This window comes from Cynocephalus volans, chromosome 15, assembly GCF_027409185.1.
Source record: "Cynocephalus volans isolate mCynVol1 chromosome 15, mCynVol1.pri, whole genome shotgun sequence".
NCBI lineage: Eukaryota > Metazoa > Chordata > Mammalia > Dermoptera > Cynocephalidae > Cynocephalus > Cynocephalus volans.
The window spans coordinates 59,614,716-59,631,090 of NC_084474.1; the positions used below are offsets into that span (position 1 = coordinate 59,614,716).

The following is a 16,375-nucleotide window of genomic DNA, read 5'->3' on the forward strand; positions in this document are numbered from 1 at the left end:
CACCATACTGGCAAATGTGCTGGGGAACTTTTAAGTTGGTCCCCCAAAGTATCAAATCATTAATAAGAGAAATGCATTTTGAAAAATTATGCAATATGCATAATATCTTTTGCTCACACTGCCATATAAATATGAGATCAGTCACTCTGCTTTTTAGTTTATTTTGTAATCATTTAATTATTTTTATATTGAATGATAGACCCAGGACAGTTCGAAACAGTATTTGACACTTCTGAAACCTGAATAATTCAAATAAATATGAGATGTTGCTTCGGAATTCTGAGGCTGGCTTGACAGTGGTTTCTGGATATCTGAGCATTCTGGGCAGTGTCATTTATTTGAGCACAAAAGCACTTTTGACGTTTACTACAGTTACTGCTCAGTAGCAGATTTTTTATGAGATTAATGAAGCTTGAGCTTCTGAACCTTTCACTTGTACAGATTCCTTCCAAGGCCCTGCACCTCCTTTTGCAATTATAAGTTTGTATTCTTTTTAAGGAGGCCCCCCCCCAAACCCTGAAGGTAACCTGTTAGTACCTATAGTGAATATGCGTGATCTTAAAGGAAACAACAATGATTAAGAATGTTACGTTTGGTTTCAACTCTCTAATTTGTTGGAAAACTTTCAATAAGATTCCTAAAAGGTCTTTGAATTTATATTAGATATCTGAATTTTAAATCTGTTATAATTATAGCCTAAGTTGCCCTTAGCCTAAAGAGACCACAGCTATTCATAAAAAGCCTGATTTTGAAAGCACTGTTAAAAGTTGAAGCAGAGAGGGAAAGAATTTCTCCACGTTTCTGAGAATCCAGAATATGTTGTGGGCACTATGTTTTTCTGGTGTTATCACCAGCAGCCAAGGACTCCTGCTGGTAGTAAGGGAGGGGTTGCTGTGGGAAGACCTTGTGGTAAAGAGTCTGAATGGGTCTTGTGATAACATACTTGGGACTATCCCCGGTGTTGGAAGCTAGATGTGAATCTGAGTCAGGATGATGCTGACATGACCTAGAATATTTTTTCCCTCACAGATATGGAAACTCCATTAAGATTAGGTTCACCTAGAAAAAAATGTGGCCCTGGAAGCAGCCATAGGACTCTCCAGCTTACCTTCCATTGTCCAGAACTTAGTCCTATGGAGTGGTCCACCCTAAAAGGAAAATTGGGAAATATGGTCTTTACTGTCTGGTGGCCACATGCACAACTCTAAATTATGTTACTATGAAAGGTTTTCAGCTTATGTAAAATGCATAGTTTTTATTTGCTTTGAATGATTATTGGAATAATTTGTGACTCTAAGTGTAGCAGTAGTCAGTGCATTCAACATACGCATTTTATCCAATCCAATAATATTTATTAAGCACCTGCTATATCAGACATTGTGAGACATGCTGTGGGTACAATGATGAGCAAACACAGGCAAGGCCCTGGCTGTCCTGGATTTTACATTACAGTGGGGAGGCAGACATTAATAAAAATCACACAAATGGTACAGGGTGGTTTGACCTACTGAAGAAGGTTAGAGAAAGCATAGGACACTTGAGTTGGAATCACATGCTGAATAGGCATTAACTAGGTAAAAAAAGTAAGGGTTCCGGGTAGAGGAAACAGCATGTGGGTGGCAGCAGCCTGGTCAGCATGCAAAGAGAGAAGTGGGGACTGCAGTGTGAGCTGACCCAGGGAGAGACCAGGAAGAGCAATGACCTGAGGATAGAAAACAATAAGAAGGATGGCCAAGCAGTGGGCAAAAACAGGGTTTATCAAGAGAAATTAATGTTGTATTCTGTTTGTGAGCTCTAAGAATGATTTATCGTTAGGGTGTTTGAACTAATGCTATATCAAGGGCATTCAGGTATGGACCTATGCCTTTGTTAGTTGCTGTCCCAGAATATGCATTTTGCATTGGCTACTTCTCTGGCCTTCTTAGCATGTTGGACGTCTGGTTTGAATGAAAGTCCTATTTATAATGAGTAATGGAACACTATGGTAATGAGTGATTGCTTATTAATCATATTCTTAAATGATGACCGAGTCCAGCAAGCTAAAGAAATAGTGGTTTCTCGATGGCAGAACAACAGATCTAGAAACAGGGAAATTACAGTTCAGAATATCGTCATTTAGAGACCATTGGACACCATTGTGTCTCTTCTTTGGAATAAGAAACATCTCAGTGATATAGAATCCTCCTCTGACTGGAATGGTATTTGTTGAAGTGAGCTTTTTTGTGCAGCAGGGGGGTGGAGGGGCAGGAGAAGAGAAAAGGATAATAAGAAAAATATTTAAATGTAAACTTTGAAATAGATAAAATATATATTTTAGAAACATCTCAAAATAAAATGTCTTGTTTTCCCACACTTGCCTATATTTTTGACCCTTTCAGGTGCTCATTGAGAGAAATAATAGGAATAAAAATGTTGAATTATCTACTGATGAGAATTTGCCTTATTTTATCTCATATGGAAATTTCCCTTATCCTACAAATCTTTAGTAAACTTAACCTTTGAGAAAAACCCTTTTCACATGGGGGATAATATTTACACAGGAATAAATGTTCAGTTATTAATTCTTTAATCATGGCTTTTATACTATGTAGTTGCTAAAAACATTAGTATTTTCAATATTTTTCTCTTGCGAGCTTGAATAAAATAACACAAATTACAGTAGTCATGCATTGACTATACAAATTGAGTTTCTGCTCAAAATAACAAACTTAGCCCTAGACCACTGTTATCAACTCTTTCAGTATTATTTCTTCATCTGGGCTCGGAAAATTTATAATCTAATAAATGCTGATTCTATTCTTTTGATCTGTGTAATCTTTTATATTCTGGGATCTGATAAAGCGCTTTGTTAAAATAATGACATGCTTTTTAGGAAAACCCCAAGTAAGTTCCAAGGAAATCCAATGCATTTTTTAAAAAATAATTGTATACTAAATATAACCATGCAGAACATGGAAATACCCACATTTTATTATACATATCTAGTAAGTCAAAAGGAGACTTGAGTCAGTTACCATGATGGGATCCCCCACAAATGTAATAGACAAACAGTTGAAATATTTAGATTTCCTTTTAAGTATTTTCATGAAGGGGTAACAATTGCACGTTTTATTTTGGTTTCTGGAGATATAACCGTGTTATAATTGGCAACATAGAGTTGATTTAACATGATGTTTTGTTTGTATGATCTATAACCAAACAATTGTTTTAAGCCAAACAATATTGTGAAGCTATTAGGCAAAGCAAACACTACTGAGTCTTAAACTTTAATGTCCTCGCCCTTCAATATAGCAGCAGTTTTCTGTTTTTGACTGTTACAGTCCTTTAACTAAAGCTATCTTGTCTGATGATAAAACCATAAGTGTATGAAGCTCACACATTTTTCATCTCTTTTATGACCTTATCTTTCACGAGCGGCTTCTGTGAAGGTATCCTAACTATAGGAAGCACCTGGAAAACATATGTGATATCTATTCTCTGATAAGCAGTTGTGAACAAGAAAGTAGATCTGTCACTTCTGAACTGTTCATTGTTAAAAAATACTTTGATGATTTAGCTGATTGCAAAATACATTATAGGGATGACTAACAGCTACAGTAACACTCCTAGTCAAGAAAGTTCAATAGTTATATTGTACAAGAATTTCTGTAAGAGGTTAATATTGATAGGAACTACATGGATTAAAAGAGCAGGGTTCAGAAAGGCTGTTTGCTTGCATGACTGCTTTCAAACATTGCTACTATTTTTGTGCTGATAAAGTGAATGTCTCAGAATGTGGTGAATCTTTAATTTTTACAGGAGTGTTTAACTTTCAGTGAAAAGATGTTTGTTTGAATTTTTGAAATTATTTTTGCCTGGTAAGTACAGCCACTGCTTTTACCACCTTACCAACAATACATAATATGGTATTTAAAGGTACTGTTTCATAGGCTTCAAAAACTTTATTCTATTGCATTTCCCTGAGGCATTTATGCGGGTATTATATTGCTCAATAACACCTTCCATTTCCTCCTATAGGGCTCTCATTGATTCTGAAAACCAGACTAAGAAAAATGGAAGGGCCCACAAAATATGTATGATATCTTTTAAAAGAGCAACAAAAGAATTTAATCTTGCAGTGGAAAACCATTAACTCCATAGCCATAATTTTAGAAATATTATAGATTTTGTTACTGCTTGACATTTATTCTGTTTCATAGTTTTATGAATTGGTCTCTGGATATACATATAGTGGTTATCCCATCAAATGTGTTTGTGCTTTGCTGAAAATACACTGAAATTTCTATTTAAAAGTATGTGAATAAATAATTTAGAAAGTAAATGAATAGATGTCAAATGCATTCCTACGTCTTTCTGTAATTCTCTTCCTGGCATCCTTTTCTCTCTTCCTTTCCTCTTTCTAACAACAAAGTTTTTTTTTTTTTTTTCTTTTTCGTGACCGGCACTCAGCCAGTGAGTGCACCGGCCATTCCTATATAGGATCCGAACCCACAGCCGCTGGGAGCGTCGCCGCGCTCCCAGCGCCGCACCCTCCCGAGTGCGCCACAGGCTCGGCCCTAACAACAAAGCTTTTGAAGCAATATTTTAACAAATTTGTTGTTATTATCATGGCTATTAATTATTCATGCCATTTTTCCTAAGCTACTCCAGGGTGCTGATTTCAACCAAAAATGGATAGAAGTTAAAAAAAACAGGTGGGGGTCAATAAAGTCAATTACATTCAAATCAAGAAGAAGCTGGAGTTGGTTTAATTTCAAAGTAAAGTTCTATTTATAAATTTTTCATGAGAATAGACATATTGAAAGGAAAGAAGCAAGTCTCTATTTTGATAAAAGAAATAGTATTTCTTAAAAGTAATTCAGATTTCATATTTGATTAAGTTATTTTTTAATCATTTTATTTTTCATTAGTAAAAAGATTAAAAATGAATTAGATAAAAACATTACCATAAAAATAAGAACTAGTTTCCTGAGATAAAGTTAGAAGATGAATGGTCTAAATGTTGAAAAATGTGACATATTTTAGTTATTAAATAGAAATGATGTGCTGAAAGCAATTAATTAGCAAATGTAATGATATTGCAGTAGGTTATAGTAAAAAGAATGAAACCAAAATCTAATTTTCTACCTCGTCAGTGAGCAATGGTTATTGATCAAGCATCTGTAGTTGTAGTTGATTTTACCAAGTGCCAAGTAAAAAAAACAATGCTTATAAAGATTAAATCCATTAAACATTTTATTTTAATATGTAAGCATAATGAAGAAGCAGGGCTTATATATGATAATGAGAAAGCAGCTATCAGATCACATTCTGCTGTCTTTTTTGCTTGCTATGTAGTGGATTTTGACTGTTATATCCTAATAGGTTACGAGCATGGTCTTTGGAGTCATTCTAATCAGAGCTCAAATCTTGGCTCTGTTGCATACTAGCAATGTGCCTGGGCATCTTTCCACATCTCTGCCTCTTGGCTTACTTTTTCTGAACTATAGGAATATTAATACATGGTACAGCTATTGATGTGATATTCATAAAACATTTAGCAATAAACTTAATGCTCAGTAGTGCTCAAAAAATGGTAGCCATGTTTAGGATTAATATAGAATCTGAGATTGGTGACATGATCTATACCTTATTTATCTTTATGATTTCAGCATTTGGCACATAACAAATATTGAAATGAGTATAAATTAAATTCTGGCCCGCTTTGTTTTCTATACCCAAGTGTAGGCATATGGCATTCTTATGTTTTATCTTCTTTTTGTTTTTTTGAATTCTTTCTTTAAGAAAACATGATCAAATAATTAAAATTTTAAAAAAATTTTCTCTCTCAGAATTTATTTGTACTACTTACCCAGTTTCATAAATAGCTTAAAATAGTTGCAAAATTTAATTTATTTTGAGCTGTTAATTGTGTAGAATTAACTATTTTTACAGTGCTTCTTTAACTAAATACTTTGCAATATTTATTTTCAATAGTTCTATTTATATGTAGTGCATAATTAAACAAATTAAAGCAAATTATTTGATGAATCCAGATTATTAATACTGTGTCTTGCTCCAGATGTTGGTGCAAATTCAAATCTAAGCTCTACGTTCTGATTTAGCAGTTAAATGACATTTAATGAAAGTGTCATATTACATGAAATTACTAGTTCAATCAAGCCCTTAATAGGTTGAATTATAATATTTTCATTTCGAGCGATTTACTAAATTTCTCTGTGTATCAAATGTCTGCTGAAATTTATAGTCATCTTTTCATTTTCTTTTCCTAGCAGATTCTGGATGAGAATGATCATGGGTAAATCTAGTAATCATGAATAAAGGAAAGGACTTCATTTAGTTAGCAATCAAACAGTAGAAGTATTCCTTGAACTATTTTCTCTTTAGAATCTTAATCTTTTTTCTGGATCCTACTCTTGCATCGCTGAACTGTCTAGTTTCACCACCTTTAAGCTGCCATGCTTCCTGCACAATAACTTAATTACTATAGTCTATTTTGAATGAGAGTCTTTGGATAAATGGCTCTCATTTTTAATCTGAAAAATTGTTTCCAATCATGAAGCATCAGGATATTAAACCTACAGAGTTGTTTCATGCCTTCCAAAATTTCAGATATTTTATTGGCTTTTTCCTCCAAGACACTTCCATGGCACCAAATCCGGGCCAGTTGTCATACTTACGTGCTCCTGTCACATCATAAACTTTTTCTTCAAAGCATCCATCACACCAGGTTGCAATTTCCTATTCATTTGTCTATGTCCTACATTGGTCTGTAAATTATATAAGAGAAGGAATCATCTTGTTTTGTGTTCTCAGTGCCCAGTACAGTGCAGGGGACTCAAAAGGTAGGGTTTTAATGAATTGCAAAAGAATGACATTTATCACCTCTGTTCAATGGAGATGAACATTTATCAACTCAACTGAATCCTTTTCCTTAACTTCTAGTTTTGCGATTATTATGATTACTTCACAATAGATTCTTCCAAACATTACTTTCTATTTTTCTCATATTATTATTTTTTCTTCCAAATATATAATTTGCCTAATAAAATATTAGAGTAGTCTTAACCATAGTCTTGCAAAAATTAGGGGGAAGAATGTCTGAGATATGAGTTAGAGTGCTGTTATGGATTGAGTAAGGAGGAACTCAAACACAGGAGCTCTGGCAAGGTGTGCTCATAGAAACTTTGTAAATATGTGTTGATTACTCTCCTTGTATTCCATGGTTGTATCAGTTTCCCCACTGAAACACCTCCAATGCTTCTCATTGCCTTCAACATGAAGGTAGAACCCGAGATTAATTATGTAGATTCTCCATGGTCAATCTCATTTTATACTGTTCTCTGAATGTCTATACCTTATGCATTCTCACTTAGAATTATTCATAACTGCCTTAACTGTAGTTTTTTCATCAGTGGCTACTGCTCTTATGCATATTACCTCTCTTGTCAATTAGGTTATATAGTCCTTAGCAGAAAGTGTTGGTTTTTTTTTTTTTTATATATCTCATTGTATCTTTTAAAATATGCATCAAAATGTTAATGATTGTTTGAATTTTGCATAAAATATGTGTTTCTAGCAATGAAAATGTGACAGTAAAATGCAAGAAGGTTTACTCCTTTATGTGAACATAAGGATGATGTAGTTAACCTCTGGATGTAAAACTTAACTTTGCCAAATGGTTCTGCTCATCATTTTACTCTCTGTTCTCTGGGCCCTTGGAAATATATAATTTTTATTATTCAGATGTTCATGGTTCTTTCCTCGACTGGGGAATGTAGGGAAAGAGAAAGAATGTTTGGAAAGGATGGTAGACTGGCAGTAAGAAGACTCAAATTTAATTTTTAACCTTGTATAAACAGCTGTTTTTGGAAGCCTTTATGATGCTTCTCTATGCTCCGCCATAGCCATACTGTCTTGCTTGTTGGGAAAAGGAGATATACATTAAACTGTGTCAATCTACCAGCCCTGTGCTGAATGGGCCGCATTTATTGCTGGAGCATGAGATGATTTGGGGGAGGTGCCTTATGAAGAAACTAATATTGTAGCTCTAAGACAATGAATAAATTACTAACCCTATTCATGCATCAATTTCCTGAACAATCAACTTGGGTGAGATGATCTCCAGAATCCTCTCTGTTGCTCAAATCCCTATGTTTCAAGATTCATAAGGAAAGAGAAAAGTGCTTGAAGGAATGGGTACTCTTAAAATCTATAGGTTGCATTCTCTACCCTTCACTTTTGGGGAGAACAATTGCCTCTGTACACTTTTCTGAATTAGCACCTGGACTTAAAGTCCACTCAGTCTGTAGGAATGCAATCAAAAGGTCACTCATGTAAGTGGCAGATTCTAGTGTGAATTCTAGTCCCCATGAAAAATAAAGTGTTGGAAAGGTCAGCATTTCTCAAAATTGGGTCGGGTATTCCTGATGGTACTCAAGATTAAAGTGATACACTGATATGTTATTAAATATCATTGAATCAATGATATTGATCATTGGTGAGAAAGTTTTCAAGTTTCTTTTGTTGTTTCTATATCAATGAGAATGTATCAACTTTATATTACCATTATTTAGATATTCCTCTTTACTTGCTATTCTAATACAAAGCAATGAGACCAGAAACTCAGTCTAAATAGACAGAGTAGCTAGAATTTAATAGTATTACCTGCATTTTTATTGAATCTGTTTTTATGATTACCTTCTATTTTTGGCATATGATACCGATTTTCCATTTATAGCAGAGATGAGTTTTTGTTTTTAAAAATATATTCTTTGTTTTTTAAAATAAATTATTGTTTTTGAAAAATTTAAAAATAGGTTATAGAAAGTGAGTCAGTTTAAAGAAAGCATTACACAAAATACTGCAGAAGTAGCTACTGGCCCCAAATTATAAAAATAGTGTAAGAAGCTTGGAATGAAATGGAGAGTGCAGTCAGGGTCCCAGCAGGGAACTGATGACATGGCCAGAGGGTTTAACTACAGGGAGTTTAGTGAAGGGGCAGTGTACGAGGTATGGGCGGGGTTAAGGGAACAAACAAGGATGGGAAACATCAAAGCTCTTGTAACAGTGGGAAGCTGTTAGTATTTCTGGTCTCAAGAGGCAAGGGAGGGGATATGCTGAGGCAAGAGGGTGGAAGAAGCAGGAGGCAGTCACCGGACAGGGGCTGTAATTCTGCAGCACAGCCACGGCTGGCAACCAAAGACCATCAAGGAGGAAGGGGTGGGGAATAAGTACTTGACCTCTCTCTCCTCCCACCCTCTGATCCTCTGATAAGCTGACAGTGCCTCCATTTGCTGAATTCAACTGGAAATCATAGGATGAGAGAGGCCCAGTAGTGGAGACCTTGGAAGTCAGACTCCATGGGGCACAAAGCATGGCAGAGACGAAAGAGAGTAGAACGAGGCCAGCAAGAAAGGGCAAACAATATCCAGCTCACGAGAGACATTGTTTCTCCACTAGAGCTAACGTTACAGTTCCAGTCATGTCAGCCTGCTAACCACATGGCATTAGTTCAATGCTTAGGTATATGCAGGAGTGATATTTAAAGTATTTAACAACTGGTAGCCTGGAATCCGACCAGTCAAAGAAGATACCATAAACCTCCTGCTGACCAGAGTTCAGTCCTTTAGTTTCTGAATGGCAGAGGCAGGAAGAGGCTCATTACATTATGGAGGGACCAGAGCAGGCAGAGTCAGGCAGGGAGACACCTGGCTGGTTCAGGGCTAGCAATAGCACAGTATTTTAAAGGCCATTAGAGCATACTTCTGTGTGCTGGCTGAGGATCAGGTCTGCCTGTGTCTGAGAAGCTAGAGCAGAACTCATACCCTGATCTCCATAAGATAATTGGTTGGTGCGGCCATGTCCTTCCACGTGCCAAAAGGAGCACAGAAGATTAAAACTCTTATGTTATTACTGAGCCTTGTACCTTCATTAGGGTACTTGAACCTTGTCCCATTCTCTCTTTTGTGAATTTACTCTCCTTAATGGGTTCTGAATTTCCAAAAGGAACTATATTTTTCTGTACATATCCTACTCTACCTTACTTAGATAGTTCCTTAAACATGGTAGATGCTCAATGAACATTTTCTGGAGAAAATTTCATTGGCACTCATTCTGATCATTCTGAAAGGAAGTGATAACTCAACTTCCAAAGAGCTTTTAATTCCAGACCTGGGGTTCAGTGGTGTGGTTTAAGTATTTTATTCTTTGTTACCCACTAGAGCCAGTGCTCCTCTATAAAAGAAATCGAGTTCAAGAGAGCTGTCACTGGGTTTCTACATTCTCTCTCCTTACCTTTACTCCCATTTCTAAACAGATTCATTTCATGAAGTTACATGTAGAAATAAATATAAAATTTGTGGACTTCAAAGTTTAAAACTCATTAATGTCACTATAGTAATAATGATTTCCTGAAAATTTTGTGTTTTCTAGGTTACTTGGAGATTTTTAAAAAAAAAATTAATGTATTTTTTTGTATAATCATATAAAAATTTAAATGCTGTTAAAGATTTGGAAAGCTATGTGGAAAATAGTTATTGAATTATTCAGAGAAATTTAGATGGGCAAGCAATTTAATTTAAAAATGTTAACATTAGATTCAAAGTATAGCTGCCATGATTTTAGTATTCTTTTTATTTGTCTTCACATTTTCTTGTTATTCTATTTTCTGATCTCTATTACTGTTGATAGCTAGATATTATTTAATATTTTAATGTGTATATTGTGTTTAAGTGAATTACTTTCCTTTAAAAAAGCACATACTTTGTTACATTATCACTAAAATGAAGGTACTCATAAGTTAGACTTTTTACTTTTGTAAAGTGATTGCATTGTTAATGTATTTCTTCTTTGCCATAAATATATTTTTGCTCAAAATATTGTATTTTTTCTTTTTTATGTGATAATGAAAGCATAAAATTGTGGAAACTAGCTGTACAAATATAGTTTTATGACTCTTTCTGAATTGTGAAGAGTTGACTCACTGACTCATTTCATATGCTACTAATTTAATTATGGCCTTTTTATACCCCATTTCTAAATGAAATAAGACCAAGTTTTAGCAAGCATAAAGCTGGGAAAAAATAAAAATCTTCAAAATAATCGAAATTCAACCCAAAAGGTAAATATGTCATATCTTAAAATATTTAATTTTTTCCTGCTGCATCTTGCCTTTATAAAAATCACAATTTGGAAACATGAGTTAAGTTTTCCTGTATTGAAAATACTAGAAAAATTATATACTACCGTTTGATTTTCCTCTTATATGAGGGTACTTCAAAAAAAATTATGGAAAAATAGAATGGAGGGATAACACAAATATTTCTATGAATTTTTTAAGATCCCAAGTACATATATTAATAAATCCAAAAGAAAATTTATATGGAAATTTTCTTTATTGTTTATAGTATTCAACTTTATTTATTGATAACTAATGCTGAATTTCTTTATTATGAAGCCACAATAGACATCAAAATGGTTAATCATGGGCATTTGTCAGTATAATGACAATATATGTAGCAAACCTATAATTAGACATAGGATAAAGACATCTTTCTACAAGGATTTGAATGTCAAATCAAGGACTTTGATCATTTCTCTTTCTCTCTGTTGGTGTTTTCCAGGTGAAGATGAAGGAATCCAGGAGACAGCCGAATCGGATGGGGACACACAGTCAGAGAAACCAGGACAACCTGGAGTCGAGACAGATGACTGGGATGGACCAGGTAGGACAGAAAATTTAAAATTCAACCATCTGTTGCTACTATCAGGAATTCACATATCTTTTTCTTAAAGTTTGGTTAGCTTTTGAAACTCTTACAGTCTTCCAATCTGCTTTTTTTTAAAAATGTTTTTGTGTGTGCTGGTTACATGGGAATTCAAATAAGCCTCATTATTTAAAGAAGATTTTTATCTTTTTGTTAAACTGTAAAAACCAAAGTATTACCTCTGCTTGAAGACTCCATTTTTTTTTTCTTTCATATTCATTTAAAATTAGTCAATTCTACTTGCTTTATCTTTGAATAGGGCGTCTTTAAGCTACATCCAAATTAAAATTGGGCACAATTTTAAAGCTTACAAAGAAGTAAGCAAACATGAAACAATAATATTTCAAAGAACTATCATTTTCAGTTTAATCATGTTGTAAGTCATAGAATGAACCTCAATATATATTTAGAAGTTTAGAAAAATTCATATCAAAAGATGCCCACCTTTGATTCAAAATTTTGACATTTTCATTTTTATGAATAAAATTAAATTTGATTTTTAGGATCCTGACATTTAATCATTTCAAGAAAAAAATGATCCAAATAGTCCAAAACACCAACATAATTTTATAAATATATTGCATTTGTAGGAGCTCTGTGGAATAAAACCTTTATATTTGGTGCCAAGTAATTTACAATTGATGGTATATTTAAAAATGGAGACCATTATGTCATAGGGTTTAAGGATATGAGCGAATTTTGAAATAGTTTTAGCCGTAATTTCCAAAGCAGTAACATTTTTCATTAAGAAAGATCCCTATATTTCAATCACATTTTCACCCTTGCATGACTTTGCAAATTGCTCTCTGCTGTGCATGAAGAAGAGAGAAACTCCAGTGGTAATTTTCTGAAACCAGCAGCTGGAAAATATAATGCAAACAAAAATGAAGATACAGTATATCTGATTATTATGATGTCATTTCTAACGTTATTCATGGTACAAATGTTTGTATTGTGTATACTATAGAATAATGCTATACAAGATTTTTGATGGAAATGTATTATATTTAAAGTCCTATGATACCAGATTTTAGGAGTTTGAAAGAAAATGCAGACTTCTGCCATTTTTGCTTATTGAGTGATGCCCTGTCTTCTCAATGTGGGGAAGAATTCCCTTGAGAAAAATTAAAAAATAAGAGAAAAAAAAAAAAAAACCTTTGGAAAATCTCAGTTTTTTCCTGTGGGATATATTTTTAGCTTAAAAAAGGGGGTTAACTTTATATTTTATAGTTTTTTATTCATGGAATTAGGTATGTATATGCTATTTAGAAGAGTTTTTACATTTAAAGTTAGATTAGATTGTCTTTTAGGTTTGGCTGCTAGCAAAAAGGTGCATTCTGGCTTGTTATCAAGCCAGAGTGGGGAGAAAATATGTGGGGGGCAGGTTTTCCTCTTTATTCATGTGCGGAGTCCACAGCTTTCTCAGTGACTTGGGAGTAAGTAAGCAAATTTAGGGAGTGATGAATTCCTAAACATATGCTGCAAATCCAATGCCACTTTTTGCAGGAAGCTTTTCCAGAAATAAATTTACATTACTGGCTAAAAATAGGAAGGACTGAACAAGGTAAAAAATGATGCTGTCATTCAAGATGAGATTTTTCAATTTTTAGTTAAATTTATTTTATATATTTGATTTAATGTAATTTTTAGGTAGTTGATATTGGTGAAAATGTTTATACTCTTTTCTGGGGCACATGTGGATAAGTTGAAACTTTAAAGGGAAAATGTATGTCTCTAAGCAGGTATTCCTACAAGAAAGTGTGTTCTTCATGTATTAAAAATTGATAACAAATTTTTCTTCATCGGTGTTTAGCAAAAATAAGGGGCCTTATTATTTTGAAACCCCCTGAATTAATGAAGTTGATTCATAACAAAGAATATCTTTTAAATATTTATTAATTTTTAAACTAAAATAATCATTGATTTCCTTCACTCAGGACATTCAGGAGAAAATATGGGGGGTATTGTTTTACTTTTGCTATTGCATAAATAGCAATTACTTCGATATTGTTATCCCAATTTTTTTTATTCATGAAACAGTATTGGCACTTTCCAACTGTATTAAGAAGGGAAAATTGTTCAGCTTTCAGTGACAGTTTCCAAACATGATAGAAAATGGACTCTGGATTTCAAGGGTTTAGGTTCACATTCGGGATTTGCCACTCCCTAGCTGGGAGACTTTTGGCAAATTGCTTAATGTCTCTGTACCTATTTGTAAAGTACAGAAAATAATGTTAACAACTCAGAGAATTAAATCAAATCATACACATAAAATACTAATAGTCATTATTGCTTTGGAATTATTGTATCTTGAAGCAGAACCTTTTAAAATTCTTCTCACAGTTTTTAATGCCCAGTCGTATATCTGACTCAACAAAGGGTCAACTTTTGTAATACAAAGCATTTAGTTTTGAGTTTAACCACAAATTATTGTTTAAGACATGAGGTAATGAGCCCAGTGTGATTTCAAGGTCTCCTAATTTAAAGTCCATCCCTCCTAGTCCTGACAGTCACCCTAAGAGAGATGTTTTTTTTTCTAAGAATAGATCAGAATCAAAGAATGAGCAAATTATCTAAAGAATTTGAGGCATAGAGCTGACATCATTTAAGATGGATCAGGATTTATCTCATTTTTAAAGAGTTTGATTGAAGACAACTCCACAACCTTTCTTGATGGCTCAATTCAATAATGAATCAACTCCTGTCTGAAATGTTCTATTTTTATCAGATGCAAATTCCATAGTGTAAAAATGTTCTTCCTTGTTTGTTATTCAAGTAAAAAGTACATTTAGTAATCAAAATTGCTCACACCTTTGTTAGCTGTTATGGTTAGGTGGAACTTAAACAATCTTTAGGAAAATTATCTTATATGTAAATATTTATATGATGAAATTCTTTAATGTTTATATGTTTGTGACTCATTTAAATATCCTTCATGTTCCTGTGACTCTTCCAAAGTTTGAATGGAAAGCTAGACACACACTAAGCTAGTAAGGTTCAGGCCAATATAAAAGTCATTTCCTTATTATTTCAGTATTTCACACATCTATTGTTAAATTTCATTGTTCTTTCCTGCCTTTAAAAACATTACCCTGATTCTCCCTTGCTTGAAAACTAATATAATACCTGCTGTTCACTGTTCTGTCTTTTCATCTGTATTAGCCTATATTTTACTTCTTTTGAAGTAAATACTGCTTCTTTTCTTTTATCACCTTCACAAGTTCGTCAGTTTACCAATATTCTTATACACTTAATTATTCAATAAATGTTTATAATGCATTAATTGTGCACTAATAATTGTGAAAAGTTCTAGATAAAAGTCCAGAGGTGTGGCACGATGTTGTCCATACTCTCTTTTTTGTTGTTTCTGTTTTTCATTTTTATATATGACCCTTTTTTTCCTTAAGTAATGGACTTTATTTTTATCATAATTTTAGGTTTACAGACAAATGGAGGAGAAAGTACAGACAGTTTCCACCCCCCCCACGCACATACATAGTTTCTCCTATTATTAACATGTTACATTAATGTGGAACATTTGCTACAGTTATGAACCAGTATTTGTCTATTATTACTAACTCAGTTTTACATTAAGGTTCCCTCTTTGTGTTGTGCAGTTCTATGGATTCTGCTAAGTGCATAATGTCATGTATTCACCATTATAGTGTCATACTAAATAGTTTTGCTGCCCTAAAAATCCTCCGGGATCCACCTGTTCAACCCTCCCTCCCTCCTACCTTCCCCAAACCCTGGCAACAGCTGATTTTTTTTTTTCCTATTACCTTAAATGTTTATTGTTTCTTTGTGTTGGGAACATTCAAATTCGTCTCTTCTAGCTAATTGAAAGTATACAATAAATTTTTGTTCAGAATAGTTACTCCACAGTGCTGTAGACCACTAGGTATTATTCCTCCTATATAGCTGTATTTGTTATTCCTTAACCAACTTCTCTCTGTCCCCCATCCCCTCTCTCCTTTCCAGCCTTTAGTAACCCCCATTCTACTCTCTACTTCTATGTGATCAACTTTCTGAGCTTCCACAGAGTGAGAACATGCGGTATTCCTCTTTCTGTGCCTGGCTTACTTCACTTAACATAAGGTCCTTCAGTCTCACCCACGTTGCTGCTAATGACAGGATTTTGTTCTTTTTTTACAGATGAGTAGTATTCCACTGTATATATTTATCACATTTTCGTTATCCGTTCGTCTGTTGATGGACAGTCTCATTTTTTTTTTATATCATTTCTCTCCTTTAGCCTTCTTTAATTATTCATGTACTATATTTAGGTCACCAAATGCAATCACTAAGCAACTTTTAGCATTGAAAGTAGAGCATTGTCCAACCTACAGAAGAGAGTGTACAAATTTTAGAGTCCTACAGATCTGGGTTTGTGCTTACATGCTGCATTTATGACCTCGTGATTCTTGGCATGTTAAACAGCTGAGCCTCACTTTTCTTATGTTTAAAATGGGAATAATAATAACTACCTTGAAACATTGTTATGGGGATGAAAGTTGAAAGAGATGATGTATACAAACTAGCATAGAGCTTGGGAGAGTGTGGTACTAGCTCAGGACCTTCCTCTGCCCTAGGACTGAACTTTGTTA

General features: G+C 34.0%; 1 protein-coding gene across 1 annotated transcript in view; it reads left to right on the forward strand.

Annotated features, from left to right (window-relative positions):
• The window catches only part of ZFPM2 (zinc finger protein, FOG family member 2), a 456,749-nt gene that overhangs the window by 100,552 nt on the left and 339,822 nt on the right, over positions 1-16,375 (forward strand). Inside the window, exon 3 of the mRNA XM_063080011.1 lies at positions 11,625-11,726. Coding sequence (XP_062936081.1) covers positions 11,625-11,726 — 102 coding nt within the window. The remainder of the gene's footprint in view (positions 1-11,624; positions 11,727-16,375) is intronic.